The 25,410-nt window shown below is 41.9% G+C and overlaps 1 protein-coding gene across 6 annotated transcripts in view; it reads right to left on the bottom strand.

Moving 5' to 3' along the window:
• zbtb46 (zinc finger and BTB domain containing 46) overlaps positions 1–25,410 on the bottom strand; it is a 61,951-nt gene that overhangs the window by 26,666 nt on the left and 9,875 nt on the right. For 4 of the 6 annotated variants that reach the window (XM_067592484.1, XM_067592482.1, XM_067592488.1 and 1 more), the window contains exons 2-3: positions 13,496–13,719; positions 12,379–13,315 (exon numbers count right to left, since the gene is read on the bottom strand). In XM_067592484.1, coding sequence (XP_067448585.1) covers positions 12,379–13,315; positions 13,496–13,681 — 1,123 coding nt within the window. In that variant the 5' untranslated portion in view covers positions 13,682–13,719. The remainder of the gene's footprint in view (positions 1–12,378; positions 13,316–13,495; positions 13,720–25,410) is intronic. The other 2 variants (XM_067592486.1, XM_067592483.1) reach the window with 1 other exon arrangement.

Here is a 25,410-nt window from a genome sequence, read left to right as displayed (position 1 = left end):
CTCTACCTCTCTATCTATCTTTTAAGCTTTCCCACACACACACACACACATGCACACACACACACACACACACTCACACATACACACACTTAAAACAAACTCTAAAACCCTTTGTAGCTTTTCTCAATAGCCATCACCTTCCACCACTGAAGTATTCACTCATTCACTCTGAATTCACATAAACTTTTCTTTTTTCCTCTCAGGGACACAACTTTGAAAGCTGTAGTATCAACTGGGGAATTAGTGTTAATAATAAAAAAAAGAAACCTACGGGTACTCCTGTTGTGGGAGGTCCCACCTGAAACAAGCCCATGACCCATTTTAGATCCAGAGATAGGAGGATGAGGGGTGGGGGCTGAAGAGATAATAGAGAAAGTGGAGAGAAGCTCAAATAGATCAGATGAAGTTATTCTTTGCATGCTGCTGCATGAGGGTAGTGAGGAGGAAAGAGTTGGAAGAAGAGAAGCGGAGGAAGGTGGAAACAATGAGTACAGGCAGGCAGGTGATCTGGGGCAAAGGGGTTCAGGGGAAAGAGGGGGGAGACAGTGGAAACAAGGGAGAGTTTGGTCTCTTTTTATAAAAATTATCATGTTTAAGGACAAAAAGCAGAGGACAGAGCTAAAGTCCTGATGTTACTTCCTGGTTAGTTGCTGTTCCACAAGCCTCTGTAACTCTGTGTAACTGATTAAGGGTTTTTCCCATCTGTCTCTCTGAAAAAGCCAAGCATGCAAGTTAAGAGGGTTGCTATTAGAAGTTTAACAAAATTAAAAGATTATCATTCAAAAAACTACAGCTCCCATAAAAATCCAGCATGGCAATGTACATATCTTGTGTAATCATAACAATTTCTGTGTTATTCTTCCTCCTTTTGGCATCATCTTTAAACCTAGTTATGTCCATTTTGGGTGCTTATAATAAGCTGTAAACACAACACTGACATATATACACATTCAGCAAATATGGAGCAGCATTATCATTCATTTAGAGTCATGTTTTTGGCCACCTGGTGAATTTAAGTCCAACATTCACACTCCTTTAGCTCTATTTTTGGACTTCACTTATTCCTGAGGTAAATATCTGGCTCTTAAGCTGCTAAATGCTCCAATATGTTTTGACTGCTGTTCAGTGCTGAACAGGTAGCACACAGTGGGGTTTTAATGCTTTTTTTTTTTTTTTTTTTTAACAGCTGAAAACAGTTGATGAGGCATTGATGAGGGTGGTGAAAGTGAACCATAACAGTAAGGTTGTGGTCTGGAAAACCAAAACAATGAGTTTAAAGACAAAAATCTACATAGAGCTGAGGGGAACTGCAGAGTTAGGTGATAATTTTCTGTGAGTTTGTGACTAATAGCAACCTCATTCACATTGTACATAGTTATTTGACCCATTGTTAATATAAAAAAAATTGACTAAGACTAAGATAAGAGGAAGTAGATTTTCTTGCTTTTAGAACAGAACCTGGAAGTTCCAGTTTTACACAAGTAAACACTAACACAGATGCTCGCAGATCCTACTGATGAGGAGGAAGTTTAACCGTCAGCCTCAATACTTTTGAAGTCCATAGACTCAATATGAAACCAAACAGACACACACACACACACACACACACACACAAACACAAACACACACAAACACACATACTGTACAAGCAGCGACCATTGCTCCAGTGTACGAGATGAGTAAAAACAAAAGTGACAGTGTGAATTGACGGGATGGAGAGGAAGGCCCAAACCGACAGAGGGAAGGAGGGACAGAGGAGAGAAGGAGGGGACAAATAGTTGTGAAGGACAGATAGTGGCTTCCAGGACTGTCTTCATCGCCTCTATAACTATCAAACCCAAAAAGAACCACACACATGTACACACAAAAACACACTCACACACTTGTATGTACACAACCCAAGCCATAATTGTCCCCTGTGGTGATTTTGGCCTCTCCCTCCTAGTTTCTCATTGCTGTTGGCCAACTCTTCCATGCCTTTAACACTTTCTTTTTTTTCCTCTTTTCAAAGAGAGAAAGGGGGGAGGAGGGGGGGGTTGACAAAAGAGAAAGAATGAGGGATGAAGGAGAAAGAGAGGTCTAAAGGACGGAGGAGTGCAGGGGTGTGGAGGGGTGTGACGGCGGAAAGGGGGAATGAAGGGAAGAAGGAAAAAGGAGAGAATGAATGTGTAAGAGGAAGGGAGACTTTGCCCTCCAGCGGGAACACTCCCACGATTGTGTGTACATGTGTGTCTGTCCATGTGTGTGTTTGTGTGCGAGCTGTGCCCCAGCCAAACCGACACACCCACAGGCTGTAGACCTCTATATCCTGTTCGGGTTGTCCGTTTGTCCAAACATCATGCCCCCCCCCCCCTCCTCTCTCTCTCTCTCTCTCTCTCTCTCTCACTCTCTCTCTCTCCCCCCTCTCCACCTCCTCCACATCGCTCCCCTTTTCTAACTGGTCTGACGGGGGTAGAGGCTGCTGGGGGAGTGGGTACGGTAAATAGAACAAAGCCACCTTTCTAAAATAAACAGGCTGGGAAAGAGGAACTTCAGGTTGATTGAAAATGAGAGAGAAAGAGAGCACAGATCCAGTCATTCGCCTACTGTACTGTAATGCGCTTTTGTTTTTTAAAGGTTTCTGCTTCTTCCTGTCAGTCAGTCTGCAAGTGTATATGTCCATTTCTCTTCCTCTCATACGCACACACACACACACTTTACTAGTCTCAATATCCCGGCTGCTTGTGCTCGACTAACTCTCTGTGAACGCTGGGTACAGTGTGACACATAAGCCACAGTGAGCAGTGCTGCCAGGCTCACGGCTACAGGGCCCATTACTGGCTATCAGATCACTGGAGGAGAGAGGAGAGAGGCATCCTAGCTCACATCACATCACATCTCCATCTCATATCTCCAAAAGAGGAGCCTTGTCACAGATCTCCCATCGAAGAGGAGGAGGAGGAGGAGGAGGAGAAGGAGGAGAAAGAGGTCTAGCTCATATGTAAGGCTCATCGTTTTCACTTTTTACAGGTTTGCCATGAAAAATACCAGAATTTTTTAAAAAAGGAGCACACTTGGTTTTAGGCTCCCATATAACAAAAACTTGTTTCCTGCTGTAAGAGGACACTGATCACTGCATTTTACAGTAATCAGTGTCCTCTTGTGACACTGGCAGGTTCTCCAACTTGCAACCGCTCGTCACAGCTGGAATATGTCGTCAGATTGTAACCACTTCAACCTCAGAGTGATTTTCACAGATTGTTTTATTTGAATACTTTTTGGAGGCTTTATCTAGTAATTCACAAGCAAAAAGCGGAAAAAATGTGTTAAAAAAATATAAATATAATGTTGTGAATCCTCTCCTGTTAATCATCTCGGGAACTCTCAGATTTATCTTGCAACCCTTTGGGCTGGTTCTGGGCCACTGGCTTAGACAATGCTTCAAGTAATTGAAAGTGAAGAGAAAATGGGAGAAAACACAAATGCGCTGCTTATTATGTACCCGCTAACTGCTCAAACCTTCTAAGTTAAGTTACAAAAAATAATAATGGTTAAATTACAGGATGTTTGGAAGGTGAATGGTATTTTAAAAATCAGTCTTGACCTGGAATTTTTTACATGAAGAAAAATTTGTAGTGATTTTTTACCTTATAAAATTCAAATGTAATGAGCTGAAATCATACAGTAGCCCTTCACTGATAGAAAGGAGGAGGGAAGCAAAATGAGATGGTCCAAAGTCCCTCAGGTATTATCTTCTCTTAAAGATGGCACTGATATTAGAATAAATAACTGGGCCAAATTATAGAGGATGCCGATCGTTCTCACACCTGAGTCTATAGATGTGTGCTTCTCTCTTCTAGTTACAGGAAAAGTAAAATATGGTGACATGTAAATGACTATGTATCTCCTGTTTTGACCAATAAAAGCAGTTGTCAAAAAAAAAAAAAAAAAGATGTGTGTTTGATCTACGAGCTGCAACCATTCATGTACATGAGGGGCATGTGATGGAGTTTGAAGTGCGTGTCTTGATATGTGGGGGATGATTTTAGCTGCGGGGGTTCTGCTATGAATGTTCAACCACAGAAACCTCCTGACCCACCCACCCCTGCGCCGTGCCAACAGGACATCCTGTCAGGATGCATTCTGGGTAGTAGACCTGAGTAATCAATGCCAAAGGATGTGTGTGTGTAGAGAGTTTACAATTTGAATGAAATATATGGATTGTAATTTTTTTATCTGCAGGTGTTATGAATGCATGCGTTTATATACCTGTGTGTAAGTTAGTGGGTGAGAGTGTACAGTATAGTTGTGTGGGCCGTGGCTGACTAAAGCACACACATGGGCCCAACCCAGGTGCACTCTGGGTGGGATGGCTAATCTTTAACCCCCCACACATACACAATGCACACACTCCTCCTCCTCCTCCTCCTCCTCCTCTTCTCCACCCAGCAATCCTTCTCCGGCCTGTTCCAGGGGCAGGAGGTGGAGAGGTGGGGGGTGCTGACGTTTTGGAAAAAAGCCACGGTCAGTAGTGGGGAGGGGGCAGCTTCCTGTCCAAAATGGCTCTTTTAAAGCCAGGGAATTATAAATAGAGCAGGTGTCAGTATTGAGAACTGAGAGAGAGAGCTGTGAGAGAAAAAGACAGACAGCAAGAGTGTGAAAAATTGTGTGAATGTGTGTGTGTGTGTGTGTGTGTGTGTGCGCGCGCGTGTGTGTGTGTGTGTGTGTGATGGCGGTGGAGTAGGAGAAGGGGCTTTTAGCTGGTGGACTGCCCATAATGTCCAGCAGGATATGAGGTCATATGACAAAGATGGCTGGTGGGCGGTGAGAAATGATTGGTTACCACGGTGATAATGGAACTTTTTTTTCTGTTTAATTTAGTGGGGACCGAACTGGAGGCTGACATGAGCGACAGAAAGAGAAAAAAAAGGGGGGGGGGGGGGAAGTACAGTATTTTAGTCCGTCACAACCCCTAAAAGAACAAAAAAGCATTCAACCCCTCTTCCTAACACACAACTGAGAGATGAGGGGGGGAACTGAATGTGTGTATGTGTGTTGGCAGGGTGGTAGCAGGGGACAAAAAGGGGAAAGAGAGGATGGAGGGAGTACGGGAAACTGAGGGAGGTGGGGTGAGCAGGCCACAAAAGTCAATAGGGTGGGAGGAAAGGGCTGAAATCATCTGTGCAGTCAGAGGACAAAGAGGTAGAGCAAACAGGGGGTGGGGGGCACGGAGAGAGACACCGAGTGAGGCCTGGAGTACAAAGACAGTGAGAGACAGAACTGATAATAGACTGACTGTGGAAGAAGTGAGAAAGATGAACCGGGAACCACAAAAAAAGAGAAAGACATGGATAGAGAAGAGAAAATACAGGGGGAGAGGCCTCAACATGATGTAGTTATCTAACCCATGGTGTGTCAAGCACTAAGCCAAGAAGAAAGGGGTTAAAAATTAAGTCCACACAGTCTGAAATATTAAATCTATTTTGGTTTTTAATGAAGGAGGAGTGAATTAGGGAGGAAATATGAGAGTAGATTATTAAACCGAAAGCGAGGAGAAGGGAGAGAAAAAAGTGGAGAGGTGTGCGAGGGGTGAGGGGGGTTGAAATCTGTTCACGGTGTTTTAAATATTAAACCTATTTCAAGTTTAATGAAGTGCAAATACTATGGGGAGAGTCTTAACTGGAATACAGAGAGGAAGGGGGTGAAAGGGGGATCCGATTCATTATTTCAAGTGTTCACCTTTAGACTGCCGAGACTTGGGGAGAGGAGCGGAGGGAGACAGAGAGAGAGAGAGAAAAAAAAAAGATAGAAAGTTTATGTGGAAGTGCAAACGAGAGGGCAGTTTTTGAGAGTGTCTGTCTGTGGGCCCCAGGTGAGTCCAGAAGGCTTTGGAACTCCTGAGGATGAAGGCCTGAACTCAAACAAGCCAAAACATGTAGCGCTCCCAAGCTCACAGGAATAAACAGGACAGGGTTCTACGGAAAAATCACTTTTTTAGTATGTCTCTGTGGATATGTGTGTGTGTGTGTGTGTGTGTGTGTGTGTGTGTGTGTGTGTGTGTGTCTATGTGTGTGTGTGTTTGTGTGTGGTAGAGGAGGGGAACTCTGAGGCCACAGAGCGGAGAGGAAGAGAGTCAGATAAAGATGTTGGATTTCAAAAAAGATTCTCGATGTAATCAATGTGCAACAGCTAGAGGGAAATGGAAAGAACAGCCCACGTGTGATTGAACTGTTCACGTCTACATAATCAGATGCTCTAAGCTGTGTGTGTGTGTGTGTGTGTGTGTGTGTGTGCAGATGAGTGTGTGTGCATCATACCGGCCATGTACCGGATTGCCAAAATCCCCCAAGCTGCCACTAAAGGTCACCATGTGTGTGTGTGTGTCTGAATGGTTTTTTTTTAATATCAACACAAAAAAAAAAAAAAAAAACCCAAAACAAAAAATATTTCCTTGCTGTTATTATGTGGGATAAAGATCAAGTTGGTGTTTGCCCTAAGTATAAAAGAAGTAGGAAAGTAATCAATCATTGACTCATGTTTTCACTGGCTCAAACTTCTTCTCAATCTGAGAATGAAGGTGCCACAAAGAGAATGTGAGCTCCTTTGAAAAGTGACACTTACTTCAGTCAAACAAATGACAACATCAGTGTGCAGGAAATAAGTGACAGATGATAAGGCCTTTGTTGACAAAATGACACATTTACAGACTTTATTATCCATATTTTAGAAATACTTCAAGTAATTATTTTCTCCTTTTTAGAAAAGACTTGCATTGGATGTGCAGTACAGAGTCTGAGAGGAGCTAAACAAGTGTAAAAACTGAAATATCATGTCAGTATAGAGGAGCATACTGTATTTTAGCAAGGATGTTAATATAGAACATAGCACATCTAAATTAATACAATACAAAGTCTTTGAACCTGTCTGATAATGTGATATGGATGATGTCTATGGTATTATGTCACAAGATACAACAGATAGAATGAAATTAAGAGTGCAACTTACTCATTTTCTGTATTGATCAGTCTGGTGATTATTCTTTCAATGAAATGATTCATTGTTTAGTCTCTAAAATGTCAGAAATTTGTGACAAATGCCCAAGATAACATCTTCAAATTAGTGGTTTTGTATGATCAACAGTCCAAAAGCCAACACATTTAAATTTACAACCAAACATAACAGAAAAAAGCAGCCCATTCTCACATTAGATGATAACCTCATTGATTAATTGACTAATTGTTTCAGTATTACGTGGATAACAAAAAGAGAGAGGGTGATATGATGCATCAAAGACGAATATACTGAATTATTTGAAAAAGCTTGACTGTAATTTTCAAAACACCTTGTCTTTGATTTACAGATGCTTTTTAATTCAGGTCAGGAAGAAGCAGCGGGGACCAAACTAAAAATAATTTCAGGTAATTATTTAAAGGTTTACGACATAAGCAGGCAGAGGCAGGGACTATTTAAAACTCTCCTCCTCAAAAATTGTCAACTCTAATATAGCGTAGTGGAAAAAAATATACGCACATGAGCAGATCACTGGAACGAGTATGCAAGCGGCACCGATTTCTTCTCCCTAATTCACATGTGAGATTTCAAATATTTGTGTCGACAGACAAGGTGAGTGTAAGAAAGAGTGAGATCAAGCGTTAGCGAGAGAGAGAGAGAAAAGGAAGCTGAGTGCTAAGCGGACTCAATAATGACGCCAAGTGAACACAGCAGATGTTTGCAAGGGAAGGGGATCTGAAGAAAACAAATCCTAATTCCTGCAGCTGTTTATGTCAACATGGGCACACGGCATTTTCATACAAACGCTCTGAAACCCCTCTGTGTTAATACACTGAGCCTTCACACAGCCATATATTATCCTTATATTACAGAATAATCCAGTAAAATCCTCAGTCAGGCAGCCCTTGTGTTGTATGTAATATTAGCGTTTATAATAGTAAAGCATGGACACCGATCGCAGATGAATGAGAGAAAGAAAGAGAGAGAGAGTGAGTGAGTGTCTAAGCACTTCTCATCAATAAGGAATGAAGCAATTAAGCTAATCTCAGACTGAAGGTGCCCTCTCTTCTTTATACCTACCATACCCCTTCATGGAAACCAACAACTGGACTTGATGTAACAGCAGCCCCACCATATACACACACAAAAAATGTGCTTATGTTAAGATTATGATCCTACAGTATGTCCCAAATATGAACATTGACCCAAAAACTAATGGTAGAACAAACCCTAAACTTTTGATCAACCCCTAAACAGAGAGGATCCATTATACTAATGATAAGTTGATTAATCAATGATAGACCTTTCTCGCTCAAATCTTGACATGATAGCAGGAAAAGCACAGGTGTAATTACTATGGCTGCAACCAACAATTATCTTCATTATCAATTAACCTGCTGATTATTTTCACTACTGATCGATTCGTCATTTAGTCAAAGAGATGTTTAAAAAAAAAGTGGAAAAAATGGCATTCACAATTTCTCAGAGGCCACGGTGATGTCTTCAATTTGCTTGTTTTGTCTGACTAATAGTCCAAAACCAAATGATATTCAACTTAGTGTCATATATGATCAAGAAAAATAGTAAATCCTCACATTTGAGAGGCTGGAAGCAGAGGATTTGTGGCATTTTTGATTAATGAAATAATTGCTGGTGAATTTTCTTTTGATCAACTAATCGATTAATGGATGCAGCTCTATTAACGTTACATTCCAACTGAAATTAAATTGCCTTTTTTGTCTACTACAGCATTCGTACAGTATCTGCTCTGTAAATCACTTGTTCTGCGTTCTCCTTTGAGAAAAACATTAGGAAGCAAAAGGAAGAAATGTATATTTTAAATTCTTTGATTTCATGATGGTGCCCCCTAGTTTTACATTATTTTGATTAAATACCATTCCACCCTCTGCTTACATAGCTGGAGTCCTTATTTCAATTATCCAAACAAATCAAATCTTCAATGAAGTCATAACATAAGCATTCTATCATAAATGGTCACACTGAGCCTGACAGCATCCTGCTACACATCACAAGCCGTAGACTGTTAAGAACAACCCACATTATCTTTCCTGCTAAAGTCCCCTTTCATTTAACTTACAAACATGAACACACGTCTTCTCCTGCACCTTAGCTTGTTGATCAAGTCACCTAACAAACATGCACTGGGGAAAAGTGCACCTCTAATGTCAGTTAGCAGGTTAGATAGCTAATTAGCTGCTCAGCAGCAGCGCATTAAACAGCATGTAAACGTACCTGAAAATGTCACTTTGATTCGGTCAGATGCCGATTTGGTCGTTGCTCTTCAAAATCCCTGTCAACAGCGCACTGTCTGTCCATGACTTGTAGCTACAGCAGTTTGTTTACTTGGTCTCCGTTGCGGACTGTGTAACACTGGTAGCCTGCCAGCTAAAGTCAATCAAACAAGCCTCCTCTTTTCTTTATTCTAATGAAACAAAACTATTAACAATACATTTTAAAGCCCTGTTGACATTATTTTTGACTGTAAAGAGGGATAATTTCATGTGATTTTAATTGGACTTTAATAATTGCTGCATTCTATGTAGGCGTGTGACATTCAGGGTCCTGATATTGTGCCTGTTGTCTCCCTGTCATAGATTACAGAGCCATTGTTAGTGTTATTAATTACATCTATGCCTTTCCAACTGTGACAAGTCAAAATGTTACCTGTAAAAACTAGTTGGCCTAAATAAAATTTAATCAGCAACCATTTTGATAATTCGTAAAAAATAAACATTTTCTGGTTCTCAGATGTGAAGGTTTGATGCTTTTCTGTTTTATGTCTTTGTCAATTTCATAATTTGCTTTTTATTTGCCAAGACGGACTTGTCCCACACACCAGTAGAAATAATGAAGTAATATTTAAAGGAATGTGTAATTACTTTCATACATTTTATTGCCAGTAGCACATGATAGTAGACGTGCCTCACATCATCAAAATAATGCATTTGTACATTATATTTGTTTTTATTCACTATCAAGTTAATATAAAAAAATACAAACTGTGTCATCCCTATGTAATAGTTCTTTGCTGTCTACCTTCCTTGAAATGTTGCGAAATGTTGTAATTAGGAACTTTAAATAGACTGTACATCACTTTCTAATTCCCTGGCCCTTCCATATGCCCATACAACTGATTTGGATCTTCTACTGCAGGTGACAAAATCCTGGACTTAAGGAGTCTTAAGACTTAAGTGGACAAACTCTCATAAGCCCTTATAGATCCTGTGTATTTTTACCCTCCCTTGATCAAAGTAAAAACAAAGGATTTTCATTATAAGGATTTATGGGCCTCCCATGGTACATGAACAAGAGCACTCCCACAAACAAAACATCACACCACCCCCCATACCGCCTCTATGAGCTCCCAGACCAACAATGACCTCACTAAACCTGTTCAGCAATCCCCCAAACCTTCCCTAAGCACACAGAAACCACCTCGTGCAGACTGATTCAACACACAATAGTGAAAAATATCCTCACTGTCATACACTACCACTCTTAAACGTCATGTTAGCCAACTGGTAACAAGATATTTTACTGCTAAATGGCAAGGTCCGCCCTCTGAAGGAGACCCAAATAGTTGATAATCTCACAGCGACTGGCATTTCCTCCTTCCCCCACTCTCTGCCATTCTGAGCCCAGTCTCGAAACCCAGTTAAGAATGGGGATAAATGGTTGTTTTTTTGGCTAACATCAGGTGAGTCTATAACGGTAGCAACACTAGACTTTCTCACCTTTAGGTGAGAAAACACATCTCTTGGTAATGGCTGCCTTACCACAGCCAGACTTAAACTCTACCTTGTGCCACAGTACAGAACCATGGAGCAGGCTCAATGGTGCCATTTATTTTGTGGGTGTATGTGGCTATGCATGTATGTGTGATTCTGAAGCTTAAGACAAGATGTACTATACTTGGTCTAATGGCAGGTCACAAAAGTTGGGACTTGGGACACTTAACAGCCAAGCGGACAAACCCTCAGAAGCCTTTATGGATGCTCCGTCCTCTCCGCACACGCTGCCTTTCTTTTTTTGTCTCTGTTTTTTGTCTCTCTCTCATTACCCCCCTCATCCGCCACTCTTTCTTCACCACCTCTCCCTTTTCCCTCCTCTCGCCCTTTCCAGAGGTCCTTCCCTAAACCCCAGAGAGAGGGGGAGGAGCCTGGGATGGCGAGGACGCGCTGGTAATCCGTGCAGTGACCCAGGTCAATTCAATTATCCTGTTTTCTTTCGCTGCGCGACGCGTGTGCCCATTTCACAGCCAACTCCCTTAATGCGCCCAGGATTAGCTTCTCTTACTTTTAATGATCTACCTATCGACGCCCTGGGCCCCACAGCGCACACACAGAAGCGCACACACACACACAGACATACACATATATACACACAAACACACACACAGCCAGGTAAGTGTTTTTTATGCATTAGTTTTAGTGTAAAGGAATTCACTAAACTATTCTGCAAGGCTGAGGATCAAGAGAAACATTCTCAAAATAAATATGTGTGCTTGAGTGTGTTTGTGCATGTGTTCGCTTGTTTATGTGGGTGTGTATGTTACATAAACTGCAGTAAGAAGAGGATTGTATTATCCATCTGCATTTACCCAGGCTTCACCTCACACCTCCAAGATTTGAGATAATCATCTTAGGCCCAACACGTTAGTGTCGAAGCTCGCTAATCTCAACCCTGGAGGAGGAAATAGGTCATTTTATGCTAGTAAACTGCGGATGGCTGACACGCATGGAAATATGAAAGCGCAATTCAGAATATAAAGCACACATGGACTGTAAAGTGTCATGTACCCTCTGTTGAACTTGAGTTCAATAAGTCCACACAGCAGTTTGATTGCTTCCACATAGCTGCTGCTCTATCAGTTAGAAGGTGTCTTAAAGGAAAAGCACATTAGATTAGATTCTACTGTAGTTAGGTGTTGAGGCGACGCACTCACTTAATTATCCAACTTAATCTTGTTATCTTACCAGTCATTCACTAATTACATAACTGGATAACCAAAGAAGGCAACATTACAAAACTGCAGCAAGTCTGGGAAACACTAAAGTCATCAAAGCAGCACCACAAAGTCCTTTCCATGATGGAAGTGTAAGTCTGCTATCTTTTAGCCTTTGTTCATCCTTCCAGTTTAGAGAGGTCCAAGTTAAATCCACCTCCTATTGTGACACTGAACTAATGATCTAAATAACAAATCCACTACAAAACTCGTGGCTTGCTTTTCACCATTGACCTGAAACTACTGCAAACAGTCAGTTTTGCCCAATTAGTCTGAAAACATAAATCTCTGTATCGCAGGGAAAAACATGCAGTAGCACTGGAGACAGTAAACACTGTAAGAAGCAGGTTTTTCAGCCTTACCTGGGATTTCCTGTCCGTTGTAGTTCCATCCAGCCACAGCCAGCATGGAGGGCAGAGGAGATCCAGGCCTACTGTCCCTGTCTCTCTCCCTGTCCCGCTCTCTGTCCCAGTTCCTCTCAGCCTGCTGGGTAATATGTCTGACCGTGTCCTTGTTCTTCCTGTTCTTCCTTCGCCCTGACCCTGATAGGGGTTGCCAGGGCCCCTCTCCAGCTCCTGCACCAGCTCCCCCTGCCCCTTGCTCCCCCTGGCTCTGGGCTGCCCCCCTGGGATTGTCCCGGGGATGAGAGGAGGAGGCAGGGGACACCTGTTCCTCTTTGACGGTGACAGGCCTGTAGTCGTGCGGCCAGGCGGGCTGGGAGTCGTGACAGGCTTCCTCCTGGCTCTCATGGCTCTTGGGGGGTTCTTGGTCCTCCTTGCCATACGTGCTGCCTCCCTCGTGGCAGCTGGCGATGGCTGAGTCCCCAGAAGAGTTGGCCGGGCTCGTGCGGCGTGCCAGCCAAGGGGAGGTGCTGCGACCAGACATGATGGAGGCCAGGGCCTCAGAAGCCATGCCCACTATCCCTCCTCCTCCTCCTCCTCCTAAACCCGCTCCGGCTACACCCCCTGCTCCTGCTATACCTACTCCTCCTCCACCTCCACCTGCACCTCCCCCTATGCTGGCAGCAGCGACAGCTCCCATTTCAAAGTCGGCCAGTTCGTCAGCCATCTCAGAGCGGATGCTGATGTCTAGCGCAGCCTTGATGAAGCTGTGGCAGGCCTGGACAATGTCTGTCATCTGCAGGTAGCTGGCGGCTGACATGACCTCGATCACGTTCTTACTGGTGAGAGCGAGGTGCGCAGAGTACATGAAGTCCAGGATGGCTTTGAAGCCTGTCGCTGTGACAATGTCCAGGTGAGTGACAGTAGTCTGGTGGTGTGGCTCTGCCCCTTTTTTAACCTGAAGGGTGAGGAGAACCAGTGTTCATGGCAGTTTTCTTGTTTATTTATTTCATGCAGGATATAAGTAAAACACAACTTCTCAGACTGCTTTATCAGCTGGAAAACACACAGAACACAACTACTATGATCTAAGAGAGTAACAAGTACTTCACAGACTCCATGACCCGCAGTCCCTTACCTGGCAGTAAAGAGTCTTGAAGTAGCGTGAGGAGCCCAGGAGGACATTCTTATGGGCCTTGAAGATCTTTCCGTCCACAATGACACAGGCGTCGCAGAGGATGCCGTGCTGCCTCTGCTCATTGAGCTCTCTGAGGAGCTGACGGTAGTGAGAGGAGATCTCCATGTCCTCCTTCCTGTTGTTCATCTGTGTAGCTGAACAAAAGCCTCTCCTCAAATCGTCTGCTGGGAAATGAAAGCAGACACGCAAGAAATTAATCTAAGATGCAATGTATCAAAATGCTGTAATGTACCATAAAACAATTTTACAATTTCACAAAGACCAAGAGTGACAGAAAGATAAAGACACCAACAGGATAACCAACGAAATCGAGTAGTTTTGTAAGTTTCAAGGAAAGAAATCAAAATCATCTTGGCAACATATTCAAATATTTCTACTGTAAGTCCACATACAGTATATGGTTGATATCAGTAACTATATTCAAACCCCTTTGCTTAGAATATCGGTTTGATTTTAATGTAAGGGGGGGGAAATAAATTTAACTAAAAGACAAGCCAGGGTAAGGATATCTCAGTAATGAATGTGACATAAAAACAATGACATCAATAGAAACCACATCTCAACTGCTGTAGTTTGATGTCTAAAAACAGCCCCAGTAATAAATAGTCAAAAATCTCTGTGTTTAAACCGTGTCTGACAGGTTCATTTGTATGTGCGTGTGCGGGGGTGTGTGTGTGTGTGAGGGAGAGAGAGAGAGTGTGTGTAAGCTCATTAAAAATGTCAGTTATAAAGCGTAACACTGTCACAAAACTGTTGAAAATGAGAAAAACACCTCAATTAGTACAGATCACTTTACCATTAAATTTATCAATAAACACAGCCTCAGTTGATCCTTGTTATTTTTTTTTTTTAATCTCACTTTTCGACTGTGAACCTTCAATCAACTGTCTAGTTAAGATGAAAATTCACTCTTGAACCTTCACCTCAGTGTTTCTGATCTTGCACAGTTCAGTCTAGGTTGTGAACACAAAGTTTTTCTGAAAACTACAGAGAATAGATCCTTAATGACAATTTGTGGAGCTGCTCAGCTGTCACTGAATGAGGATCCAACTTTCTGTATTCATTGATAGCATTCATGGTGATGTTCGAGGGACGCTGGCATATTTTATTGTTACTCTTACAAAAAAAAAAAAGCCACAGAACAGCTCAAGATCTGAATTTTTACAATCTATCAGCCCATAAAGCTTCTCTGCTCCTGGTTCATCTCACAAAAATTGATCTAAGATGTAAGTGAATTTTTCCTTGAGCACAGATAAAACATTATCACCTGTGTATTTTCCAGTGTACAGGTTAGACGAAATATGTACGAGAGGCATTTTACTCTCGCGCACAACAGAAAGGGATGCAGGTGAAGGCCACAGAGAAGGGAGAGCAGAGGGAGACAAAGGGAGCACATCGCTATGTTGAACCATTCAACGAGGTGGCGGGAAAACAAAGAGAAACCGCATAAGCCCTAGCAAACACAAACACGCACACACACTCACAGAAGAAGAAGATGAACACACACACACACACACACATGCTCAGGCAAGTGCATTAGCCGGAGCATTAGCAGCCGCCGCTCCCGCTCTCGTCTCAGTGAGGGCTAAATCGCGAGGACGCAGAGTGTTACCAAACGCAGCAGTGATTTGTTTTGGGAACGCCACAGCTGTCAGCTCTCATGGGCCATTCTGAGAGATGACAGCTCGGGTTGGCCAAGGTGACAGCAGCGTTTGCTTGGGGGCCGGCACACTTCAGGTCATGTTTAGCAAAGCTCTGCTCAACCTGATGGCTTGTAAGATCAGATAAATCCAGAGTGTCTCCCACGTCCACTTGGACAAACACACCACCTATGAACAGCAGTGGATGAGCGGATGGAGTGACGGTGACAACTGCTGAAACCTCCCTTTCTCCAAGAAAGATATTAAGAGGGTCTGATCAATGCATGGCTGGCTCACAACCTTTCACTTTGATTGGCATTTCTTTAAGCCTTAGAAATAAAAGAATTGTGAGGAGCAAGAAACTTGGATGTGAATGCAGAATAACAGTGTCCCTCAGAGTCTCACAAGGCAAGTTTTGACGCAAGCGTTTTTTATCCTCCGGCTCACACATTTCTTAGAAAAATCTATTGATGGTCTAACCTTGAGATATTCTTCCCTTTCTGTGTTGCCCTGATGGAAGTATTGAGAGTCTTCCCCTCTCACCTTTGGAGACAAACCGAGCTGCTTTAAAGACATAGCTGCTCTCCTCCTCCACTTTCTGCTCTTCTTCTTTCAGGGCCACTGGCACATTCAATTGTATAGCCCAGTCTATAGGTTCTCTCCCAGAGCCACATAAAACACAGAAAAAGTCATTTATTCACAGAGAAATACCTTAATACTCTGCTATTCGTTCTTTTTTTCCAGTCAATGTGGATGGGTCACCGTACAACACACACCGGTCAGCAGCCCCCATCTCTGAAACGCGTATCTTCAGTATTGGTCGCTCAGAGGAAGCAGTGAAAGAAAGCCAGCTATACCAAATCAACGGCTGGAATAAGACTGTTGTTGCTTAAGTGTTACATTCATGTTCCTCCACCTCTCAGTTTCCATCTCTCTCGCCATTGCCACAGTCGCGGTATTAATAAGTTTAAAACTGACAAGCCCTCAAGCGAACAAGCAATACACTAATGACAGCCACAGAACTGGTAAAAAAAAAAAAAGTTTCAGTTCACTCAAACTGCAAAAAAGCAGAATTTCTCACTTACCCCTGGTGTTATCACGCCAAACAAATAGTTTTGCTATCGTTTTGAGATATCAGTCTTTGAGATTTATGCTTCCACCCAAGTACAAGAATGGATTTTAACTTTTGGTGCTCAAAGTATTGATAAAAAAAATTAAACAGATATGTCTCTTTCCAAAAACAATGTTCGTGTTACTTTGGATAATTCACAGAGCAGGCTGTCAACGTAGGGACTATTTATTCAGTAGATAGTAGCTCCAAACAAAATTCAGCTCTAATCTCACAAAGGGATATCTCAAAACCTAGACAAATAAAACCAGGCCTATCTGCATGGCTAGATACCACTAGAGATAAGTGAGAGGATATTGTGTCTTGTCTCTTTTGTTTTTTACTGTTAGACTCTTTAATGCAATTTAGAGAGTAAGTCCGGTAACTGAGACTCAAGTTCATTAGTCCAACTTCTCATTCTGTGTGGTAATGCAAGAAGCTAATGATAATGTCAGTTAGGTTCTGCACTCTGATACAGGAGGCTATGTTTCTAAGGGAGTATAAACAGTTTTCAGTAAGAATGCAAGTGTGAGTTTATGGTGTGGATGTGTGGCTAGGATTGCACCCAAAGACATGTTAAATGGTGCCTCAAATTTAACAAAAACAACGATCAGTGGAGGGTAAGACAACAGCAGGACTGAGAGAACGAGAGAGAGAAAGAGGAGAGGGAGAGGTCTAATCAGATTTATTGCTTCAACAGACTCAGAGACATACTGAGTTAGTAGCTAGGCAGGGAAGTGGAACTTTAATGGAGTGCGCTCTGACCTCTAAACTCTTTGCTTGTCTAATTGGCTTGTTTAATTTCAGCATGTCAATTCCCTCCAGTCAGAGACCCCTTTTCCAGAGGAACCAATCCCAATGCTACCCCTACTACAGTACGTAAACACCCATAAATACCTCTCTGGTGTTTATTCTGACTTTTCATTTCCTCAGAAAGCTATTCAATCTTATCCCCATGAGCTTTGACCATTAACAAGACCAAAACCCTCTCCCGCTATCACGTGAGTACAGAGACCTTGATTTAAAGCACTTTTTTTTCCTCGAATATCCACTTGGCACAAGATGGGAGAGAAAGGTAAAATGAACTTGTCATGCAATCAACTAAAGAGAGAGGCAGCGACTTTTGTGTTTCACCCAAAGCATTAGCAGTCTCACCAAGGCTACAGAAACTAAAGCCTGCTTTCAGAATGTCACAGAATAGAAAAAAGCTTTTCAGCCTTCTATGAAATTTCACCGTGAAAAAAAAAAACAAGGAAAAAGTCATCAGGAGGCAGGCTGACAGTCTGTGCGTGCTTATATGTGGTCAGAGACGATTGTTTCTGTAAAGCGTGCCACCAGAGCTCCAAGTCCCTGTCACCCTTCTGAGGCAAAATCAAAAGTGACTGTCCTCCTTAGCCACCCCCCCCCCCCTCACCCTTTCCCTCACATACACACAATCAAGAGCCCCCTTCCCCTCAAAACACACACATACACACATCTAGCTCCTGCCCCTAAATACACAAACACATGCAAGAACTAAAAACACACACGTTCACACGCTAAGCAGAGCCGTCATGGCATCACACTCGGTTTGTCCTGGTCACATCACAGCAAAGTCACTTTAGGCCCCAGCCAGATCACTAAAGTGATGAGACGTGTGATGGAGTGAGAGAATGGGGCTTCTTCCTTCTTGTGTTTCTCTTAATGCAGCCTGTCCCTCCGAGCCACTTCTCTGCCTCCTTGACCGCACAGGACCGAGGGGAGACAGAACGCAAGGTCCTTCTGGATCAAAGGCACTGCAATACTTTGTTTGTACTTTGGGTTTAAACACGGACAGCTTTCACAGTGAGCTCATGCTGCGATTTCACTAGATATTCAGGTATCACACTGGATGAGGATGTTACACATGGAACATCTTCACACAGGGTGATAACACATGATCACACACATATTTCAGCGAATACAAAACTCCCTTGGAGCACACTGTCTCTTTGGTAAAAAAAAAAAAAAAAAGAAAAAAGAAAAAAAAATGTCTCTTGATTCACTCCTCATTAACATTCCTGTCACCAGATACAAGGTTTAACTGGCTGCAGGTTCCTCCATGTATGTTAGCACTGTCCGAGCAGTTTCACAGAGTTTCAATTATTTTTTATTTTGAATTAGAGGATTTTCAGTTGGTCGGGGCAAATTATCATTTAGTGGCCAGTGTGCCGCTTGCAAAATTGCGACCCTCAGCTAATCACTCTACACACAAATTGTGGTCCTCGGCTCAACAAATGTAACAGTTCTGCTCATTATTTGATAAAAATGACTTTGGTTGGACGAGCATGTCAAACTGAGTGAACGCTGAGTTGTTGAGTGGTGAGTGATGAATAAAATACAGCTTATTGTCAGACTGATGACATTAAAAAATAAACATTTGAAGTACATGAGCTGAACCTTTATAGATATATGAACAGTGACACCGATTTTGCTGTTTGTTTCTATAAACTTTAAGCTTCCTTAATCAATATTTTCATATGAACATCTGGTCAAATCACTACCCGTAATGTGAAAGTTGTTGCTCGTAGTGACAAATCTGCCCAGCTCTGCAGCTCCCCATAGTGCTATAGAACAATTTACCCTCTTTCAGCTCATTGTTTTGGTTTTACAGAGTGTTTATAGTGTGTTGTATAGTGTATAGTGTTGTTTGTATGCTACTTGCCCAGCACCAAATGGCAGACAGACAAAGTTAGTGACTAGCTGGTGAACATACTGGAGCATTTAGTTGCTAAAAAAATCCTCAGGAGTGGGTTGAGTGAGGTAAAAGGAGAGTTAATGTTGGACTTGGATTCATCAAGTGGCCAGAAACACTAATCCAAAATAAATGTTAGTGTTGCTCCATATCTGCCAGATGTGTAATTTATCAATTTTTAATGCTGCTAACATGCTGAGTGTCAACTTTATAAGAAGTTAATATATCAATGTTGTGTTTACAGATTGTTACGCTTCCCCTAGTGGCCAAAAAACCAGTAAAAGCAGACAAATACAAAATGCGAATAAATAATACAATTGATTGAAAGAGCAACTGAGTGATGGTCCGATCATCTTTATTCGCACTTCTGTTAGACTTTTTAGCATGTGACATTTATTAGTTTGTCATCTGACTTGGGTTGTTCTGCACGGTTTGACTCATCTGTAATCACGGTGCTGCAACAAATCTCCAATCTTTATGCACCAATATGCAATCAGTTCATCTCATTTCTACTTTTAAGGATCCTCTATTAGCAGTGATTTCCCTTCTTTGCACATTCCTTTTTTTTTTTTTTATCTTTTGTTGAAAATCAGCAGGGAGAATGCAGTAAAAACTGGCCAGAAATTGAACAAGTGAATGAATGTGAGGGGGAAGGAGGAGGGGACATCGAGTCAGGATTCAGTAGCCAAGAGCTGGCATTTATGTTGTCAGCCATCCCAACTTCATGCCTCAGCTACAAATTTTTATCAGTTTGGCTAAAAAAACAACACGTTCCTTTTTGCATATTTTTTATTAGTGACCAGCTCACTATCATACCGGAGCAAGCAGTTTCTGTGGAAAAAGCAAACATTTTGGCAGGTCTGCTCTAAATGAATTATGTATTATATAAAGCTTTCAAAATAAAGTGAAATAAACGATGTTAGCCTAAAGAAAAGGATATTAAGAGAATCTCTGACGTGATATGCTAATATCTATGATAAATTAAATGGTACAGCAAGAAAGAATTAGTTTTCTTGCAAGAGGACTCTTTCACATATAATGAGAGGAAATACTGGGAAAAAAATTACAGCGTGCATAAGTGGAATTAAAATTATATTCAGCTGGACAATGGAGGCAATGTTCCTCAAACACATGACAGTATGATGGAGGATAGCCATTACTTCCCATAGTAAATTCTACTACTTGAACAAAAAGATAAATGATAGATTTAAAAAGCTGTTGCTATTATTCAAATTCACAATCCTGAATGTGTGATAAGTGTTATTGATATTGTTTGTATATTCACTTCACAAACATGGGGACCATGAAAAGTCATTATAAACATGGGATGAGGTAACACAGAAATGGATCAAGGAGTAAAAAGAGAAAAGAAAAAAGTAAAGAGCCGGACAACGAGAGAGATAAATAATAGTGAAAAACAGAGAGAAAAGAGATAGAGCAGAATGGCAGAGACAGCAAGGCTAGGAAGATAGAGACAGGAGATAGAAAGAGGGAGAGACAGGAAGAGAGTGACTCAGGCAGCCAATATTTTTTAAACAGCTTTGCTTCCACTCAACTGGGCATCAAGGCCATTATCCCGGGGTTAATCCCCAATCCGACGGAGCTGGCAGCCTTCCGGGACAAGCCAGGGTGGCAGCCCATCAACAAGGCAGGCATGGACAAAAATAACACACATGCACATGACACACATACACACACAGCCAGACACAGGCAGGCAAGCAAGCTGCAATTAGAAAAAAAAATAACACAACAAAGCTATTAGCTGTGAATAGCTCATTCTTAGCCTCTTTGTCCTTTATTTTCTGTTGAAAAATAAGCAACTGTTTATGTTTGTCTCTCATTTTATCTCTGTCGTTGCTCAACTTCTTCATATCTCACTGTAAGTATTCATGTTGTCAGTTTCCCTTGTTTCTTTTATCACACACCCTCCATCTGTTCACCTTTATTTTCTCAACCTTCCCCACCAGCTCTAATCACGCCACATTTTGCACCTCTACCTCGCTCTCCCTTTCTCTGTCCACTCTGTTTCCCTGGCCGGCGTCCAAGGAACCAAGTAGGAGGAAGAGATTGACTCAAAGAAGGATAGCCATGTCATGTGGAGAGGGACCAAAGAGGATCCAGGAGGCTTAGGCAGACTTAGCGTTACTCCCTTCATCCCTTGCCCCCCCCCACCTCCGACCCACCCTGTATGCCCCACCTGAAAAAATTACCTGAGCCCTCCACCTGAAGACCTCCATGCTTCACCTTTTGCCAATTCACAATCAGTGCACCTGCCAAGGAATCTGTGCCCCCCTAAGCCTCCCATCCAGCTTATGACATGAAACTGTACAGGTCTGCCACCTTGCCCTCTCACCTTCATCCACACAAGGTGTTAAGCCTTGAGTGATCTTATGGAAATCCAGTCGTAGTAAGGATGGACTGGGATCATCCCAGAGTGACCGCAAAAAAGGTGTGACTCTAAGAAGTTAATGTCGATGTCCTTTAGCCTGAACGCTGACGGCTGAGGTTCAGCTTCACCTGTGTCAGTGATTCAATTTGACATATCAAGAGCTTAACAAAAAGTGTGAGAAATGGCATGTGTCCATCTCTTTGTTTGTCTTTTTACGTCTTTTTTCTGTGTCTTCCTCCCTTTACACTTGCGCATGTGGGTGCGTACGTATGTGTGTGCGTGTAGTTTCTGGGCTATCTTTCTCTCTAGGCCCCTAAGCCTGCTATGTCTCCCGTGGTAGCTCCCTGACTGACGACCCGGGGCTTAGCCTAAATTCTCTCTCTATTAAAAGCTGTGAAATGCAAATAATGAAACATCTCATTACCACTGTCGGAGAACCCAAAATGAAAGGAGGGGGGAGAGCGGGAGGGAGGGAGGAGGACTGTGAGACAACGAAAGAGGGTTATACAGGAGGGAAGGTGAGAGGACAGGAGAAACGAGAGTCAGAAATAAAGGAGAGGAACAAGGGGAAGAAAGGATGGGAGAAGAAAGGGGAAGGAAGGATGTGAAAAGCGGAAGGGTGGAGGAGGAGAGGAGAGGTGAAGGGACGGGAACAGACATCCAGACAGTGAATCTTTTGTTTGATATGTGTTACCGTTAACATAGCGGGTAACCAGGATTGGCCACCTATGCAAACAGGGGTGGAGCCCTAATGAACTGAGCTGTGAGTTAAGAGGTGTCATTCAAATGTCACACAACCAGTGTTGGAATCTTCCACTTATCTACTTCATACTAAAGTTTAGTGTAAAATCAGGCCATCAGTCTTCAGCTTTTCATTGAAGCCGCTGTAAAGTATTTGAAAGTAATGTATGCACTTCTCAGAGCGCATGAAAGAAATTAGTAGTCGGTGTATATATGTGTGTGTGTGTGTGTTGATTGGTCATTTTATTACACCCCAAGAGCGTCATTAGTTAGAGAGTTTTACTTTTTTATCTCACATTAATCAAAACTGCAGTGGCTAAACAAAATTATATGACTGTGCTTTCTCATAATTACTCAAATTCAAGTGCACTTTTGAGACAGAAGGAGGGGGCTATGTCTTTGCCAAACATATCTGTGTGGTACAGGGAAGTGAAATCACCTACAGGAAGTGTCTGTATTTGGTTTGCAGGTGGGAGGAGATTGGTGGGTTGGGTTGCAGTTGTAGTTTGGGGTGGACGAGGAGGGGGGTGGGGGGGGGAATTGGTCTCATGCGACAATAATAACTACGTCACCTTGTGCGGTCTGGAGTAAAACCCAGTTCTATTATTAAAACAGTTTAGAGACTCATCTGCTGATGTACAAAGTCCGTATAAATCATGGGGAGGTGGAATTTTAAGGTGTGACATTGTCTAACAACATTATTACTTCTGGGAACTCTGTGTTGTATAAGGGTATTTTCTGGTAACTGATGCATCATATTTTGATGCTTTTGCTTTCATCACTAAGGTTAATAGTGCACAGAGTACAATGACGTGATCTACTTATATGGAAACTCAGGGTTTGGGGATTTTTTTTTTTTACATTCTGCATTTTTAGCAACCATTCCTATTGATTATGATAACATATTACTTGACACAGCAACATTGCTAGAATGTGGGACATGAGGCGAGGACAATGAGATTAGATTATTGATTATTTATCTTTCTTTGTGTATAGTATTATATTATTCAGAGTATTCATACTGTCAGTATTGTTGTTATGTTTGTGCATATATGGTATTACGTGTATGATGTTTAATTGAACTGCTGGATGGGCCAAAGACAATTTTACACTTTTTTAAACGGCCTTTCACCTACATATATCTCTGACTTATTGACCTGATATATGCCCTCTTGGCCATTAAGATCTGCGGATGGAGCCCTGCTGGTTACTCCCAGGTCACGGTTGGTGACTAAGGGTGATCAGACATTTGCTATTAGAGCTGCCACACTACGGGATTCTCTGCCTGCTGAACTCAGACACACTAATTCGCTGGCTTCTTTTAAATCTCTTCTTAAAACTTATCTCTTTGTAAAAGCTTTTGGAAATGTTTGATTAATGCTTTTATTTATTTGATCCTTTTCATTTTATCGTCTCTACTTTCTTTTTTATCTGCCTTGTCTGGTTTATTTGTAAAGCACTTTGTAACACTGTTAAGAAAAGTGCTATACAAATAAAGTTTATTACTATTATTATCATTATTATTATTATAAGTGGTCTAACCCTAACCGTGACAGCCCTTAGACCTAAAGCACACAATTAGACATAGGCTGTCCCCATAGCATATAAAGTTATTCACATTTTTCTTATGCAACAAGGTATTCTAATTTAGATTTTAAGTCGCCAACTTTCAGTTTCACCTCCAACCTGTGTGATTATCTGACTGCTCATCTTCCTTGACTTTGACCTTTGGCCATAAATAATCAGGACAGCAAAAATAAACATAAAACTAATCCAGGTTGTAATTCTCCCCTTATCCCTTTGCCTTCTTCCCCACTTTCACCTCCACTTTCTTAATTTTTTATCACTTGCCATATCTCAGTTATGTTTTGACGAGCATCAAAGGGCTTTGTGCCTCAAGTGATGATGACAATATAAGGCTATGGACTGGCTCAAAACTCACATTTAACACCCATCCTGATCTCTCTCTGCCAGCGAGCCACTCAGAGTGCATGCGTGTGTGTGCATGTGTTGTCCAGATCCTCTCATACTGTAAGTCTTAATACAAAACCTGTCACAGCAAAAAAAGCAACCTGTCACGACTCAACTAGACACATGACCACACAGAACACACTAAACCTGTTCCCAAGCTGTTAAAACAGTCACTGCAGCCACCAAAGGTCTCTCTCACACACATACACACACACAAAAAGAGTGAGTGCACAGTAGAGCTGGGCGATACAGACAAAATCAAATATTACTATGTTTCTCACCAAATACCTCAATATCAATATTGCAACAGTATTGTAGGGATGACTATGGGTGCTTTCACAAAATATTTACACAATGAGATTTTTGAAAAATAATCATCATATCATGATCATCGGATATAATGACTAAGTGGTTAAAGGCAAATAATAGATAAGGTAGAACAGTCTGATAAGTTCAGAAAATTACATCACTTTACTGTAATGTAGCCTTTAAAACCAGGAAAAGACAAAACTTATGCCATATCATGATATTATGATATCCGATATCTAAGACGATATCTAGTCTCATATCACGATATTGATATAATATCGATATATTGCCCAGCCTTACCGCACAGTATGGAGGAAATGAAACAAACCAGGTGCAAGAATGCAAGAATGCAAGAAAGATACCAGTCCTAAAGACATAAACATCCGATCACACCGAACTAACGAGAACTGAAAGCTAATTGTTGTTTGCTGGAATCTGTGGTTTTTGAATGTGCAAGTGAATGACTGAATGATGGTGACTCACTGCTGGTGGCCAGTCGCTATCTGGTGCCGAGGCGGGTGTGTGTGTGTGTAAGGGTAACTTGGTGTGACTGTTGCTCTGTCAGACAGCAAACAGAGGCATCTTTCTCAAATCCACACTGGGCCACAGCTTACAATGAGCTCATGCAAAGAGGGGAGCGAAAAAGCCGCAGCTTAAGTGTGTACTCATGAGTTCAACAGGCACACCCTCCTTCCCCCCTGAGCAAATATTAAGAGACTTCACTCCCAGCTAATCTAATTCACAAACACTCCAGAGCACACACAAACAAGGAAAACACATCATTTTAATATATTAACTTAGCCCTCAACATGCAACATTCACTTACAACTTTCTAAGGCTCCCACAGCCTACCTAGAGTACAACTGAGCAGCACAATGATTTACATATAGATAGAGAAGTGTTTATAAAAACACATTTGTATATAATAGCCTGGGGCTGCGTTGTCACTCATCAAGCTGATCAAAAAGCAGCTATACAACACTG

The sequence above is a fragment of the Thunnus thynnus genome, chromosome 6 (assembly GCF_963924715.1).
Source record: "Thunnus thynnus chromosome 6, fThuThy2.1, whole genome shotgun sequence".
NCBI classification, from domain to species: Eukaryota; Metazoa; Chordata; class Actinopteri; order Scombriformes; family Scombridae; genus Thunnus; species Thunnus thynnus.
This window is presented reverse-complemented; position numbering and strand designations above follow the sequence as displayed.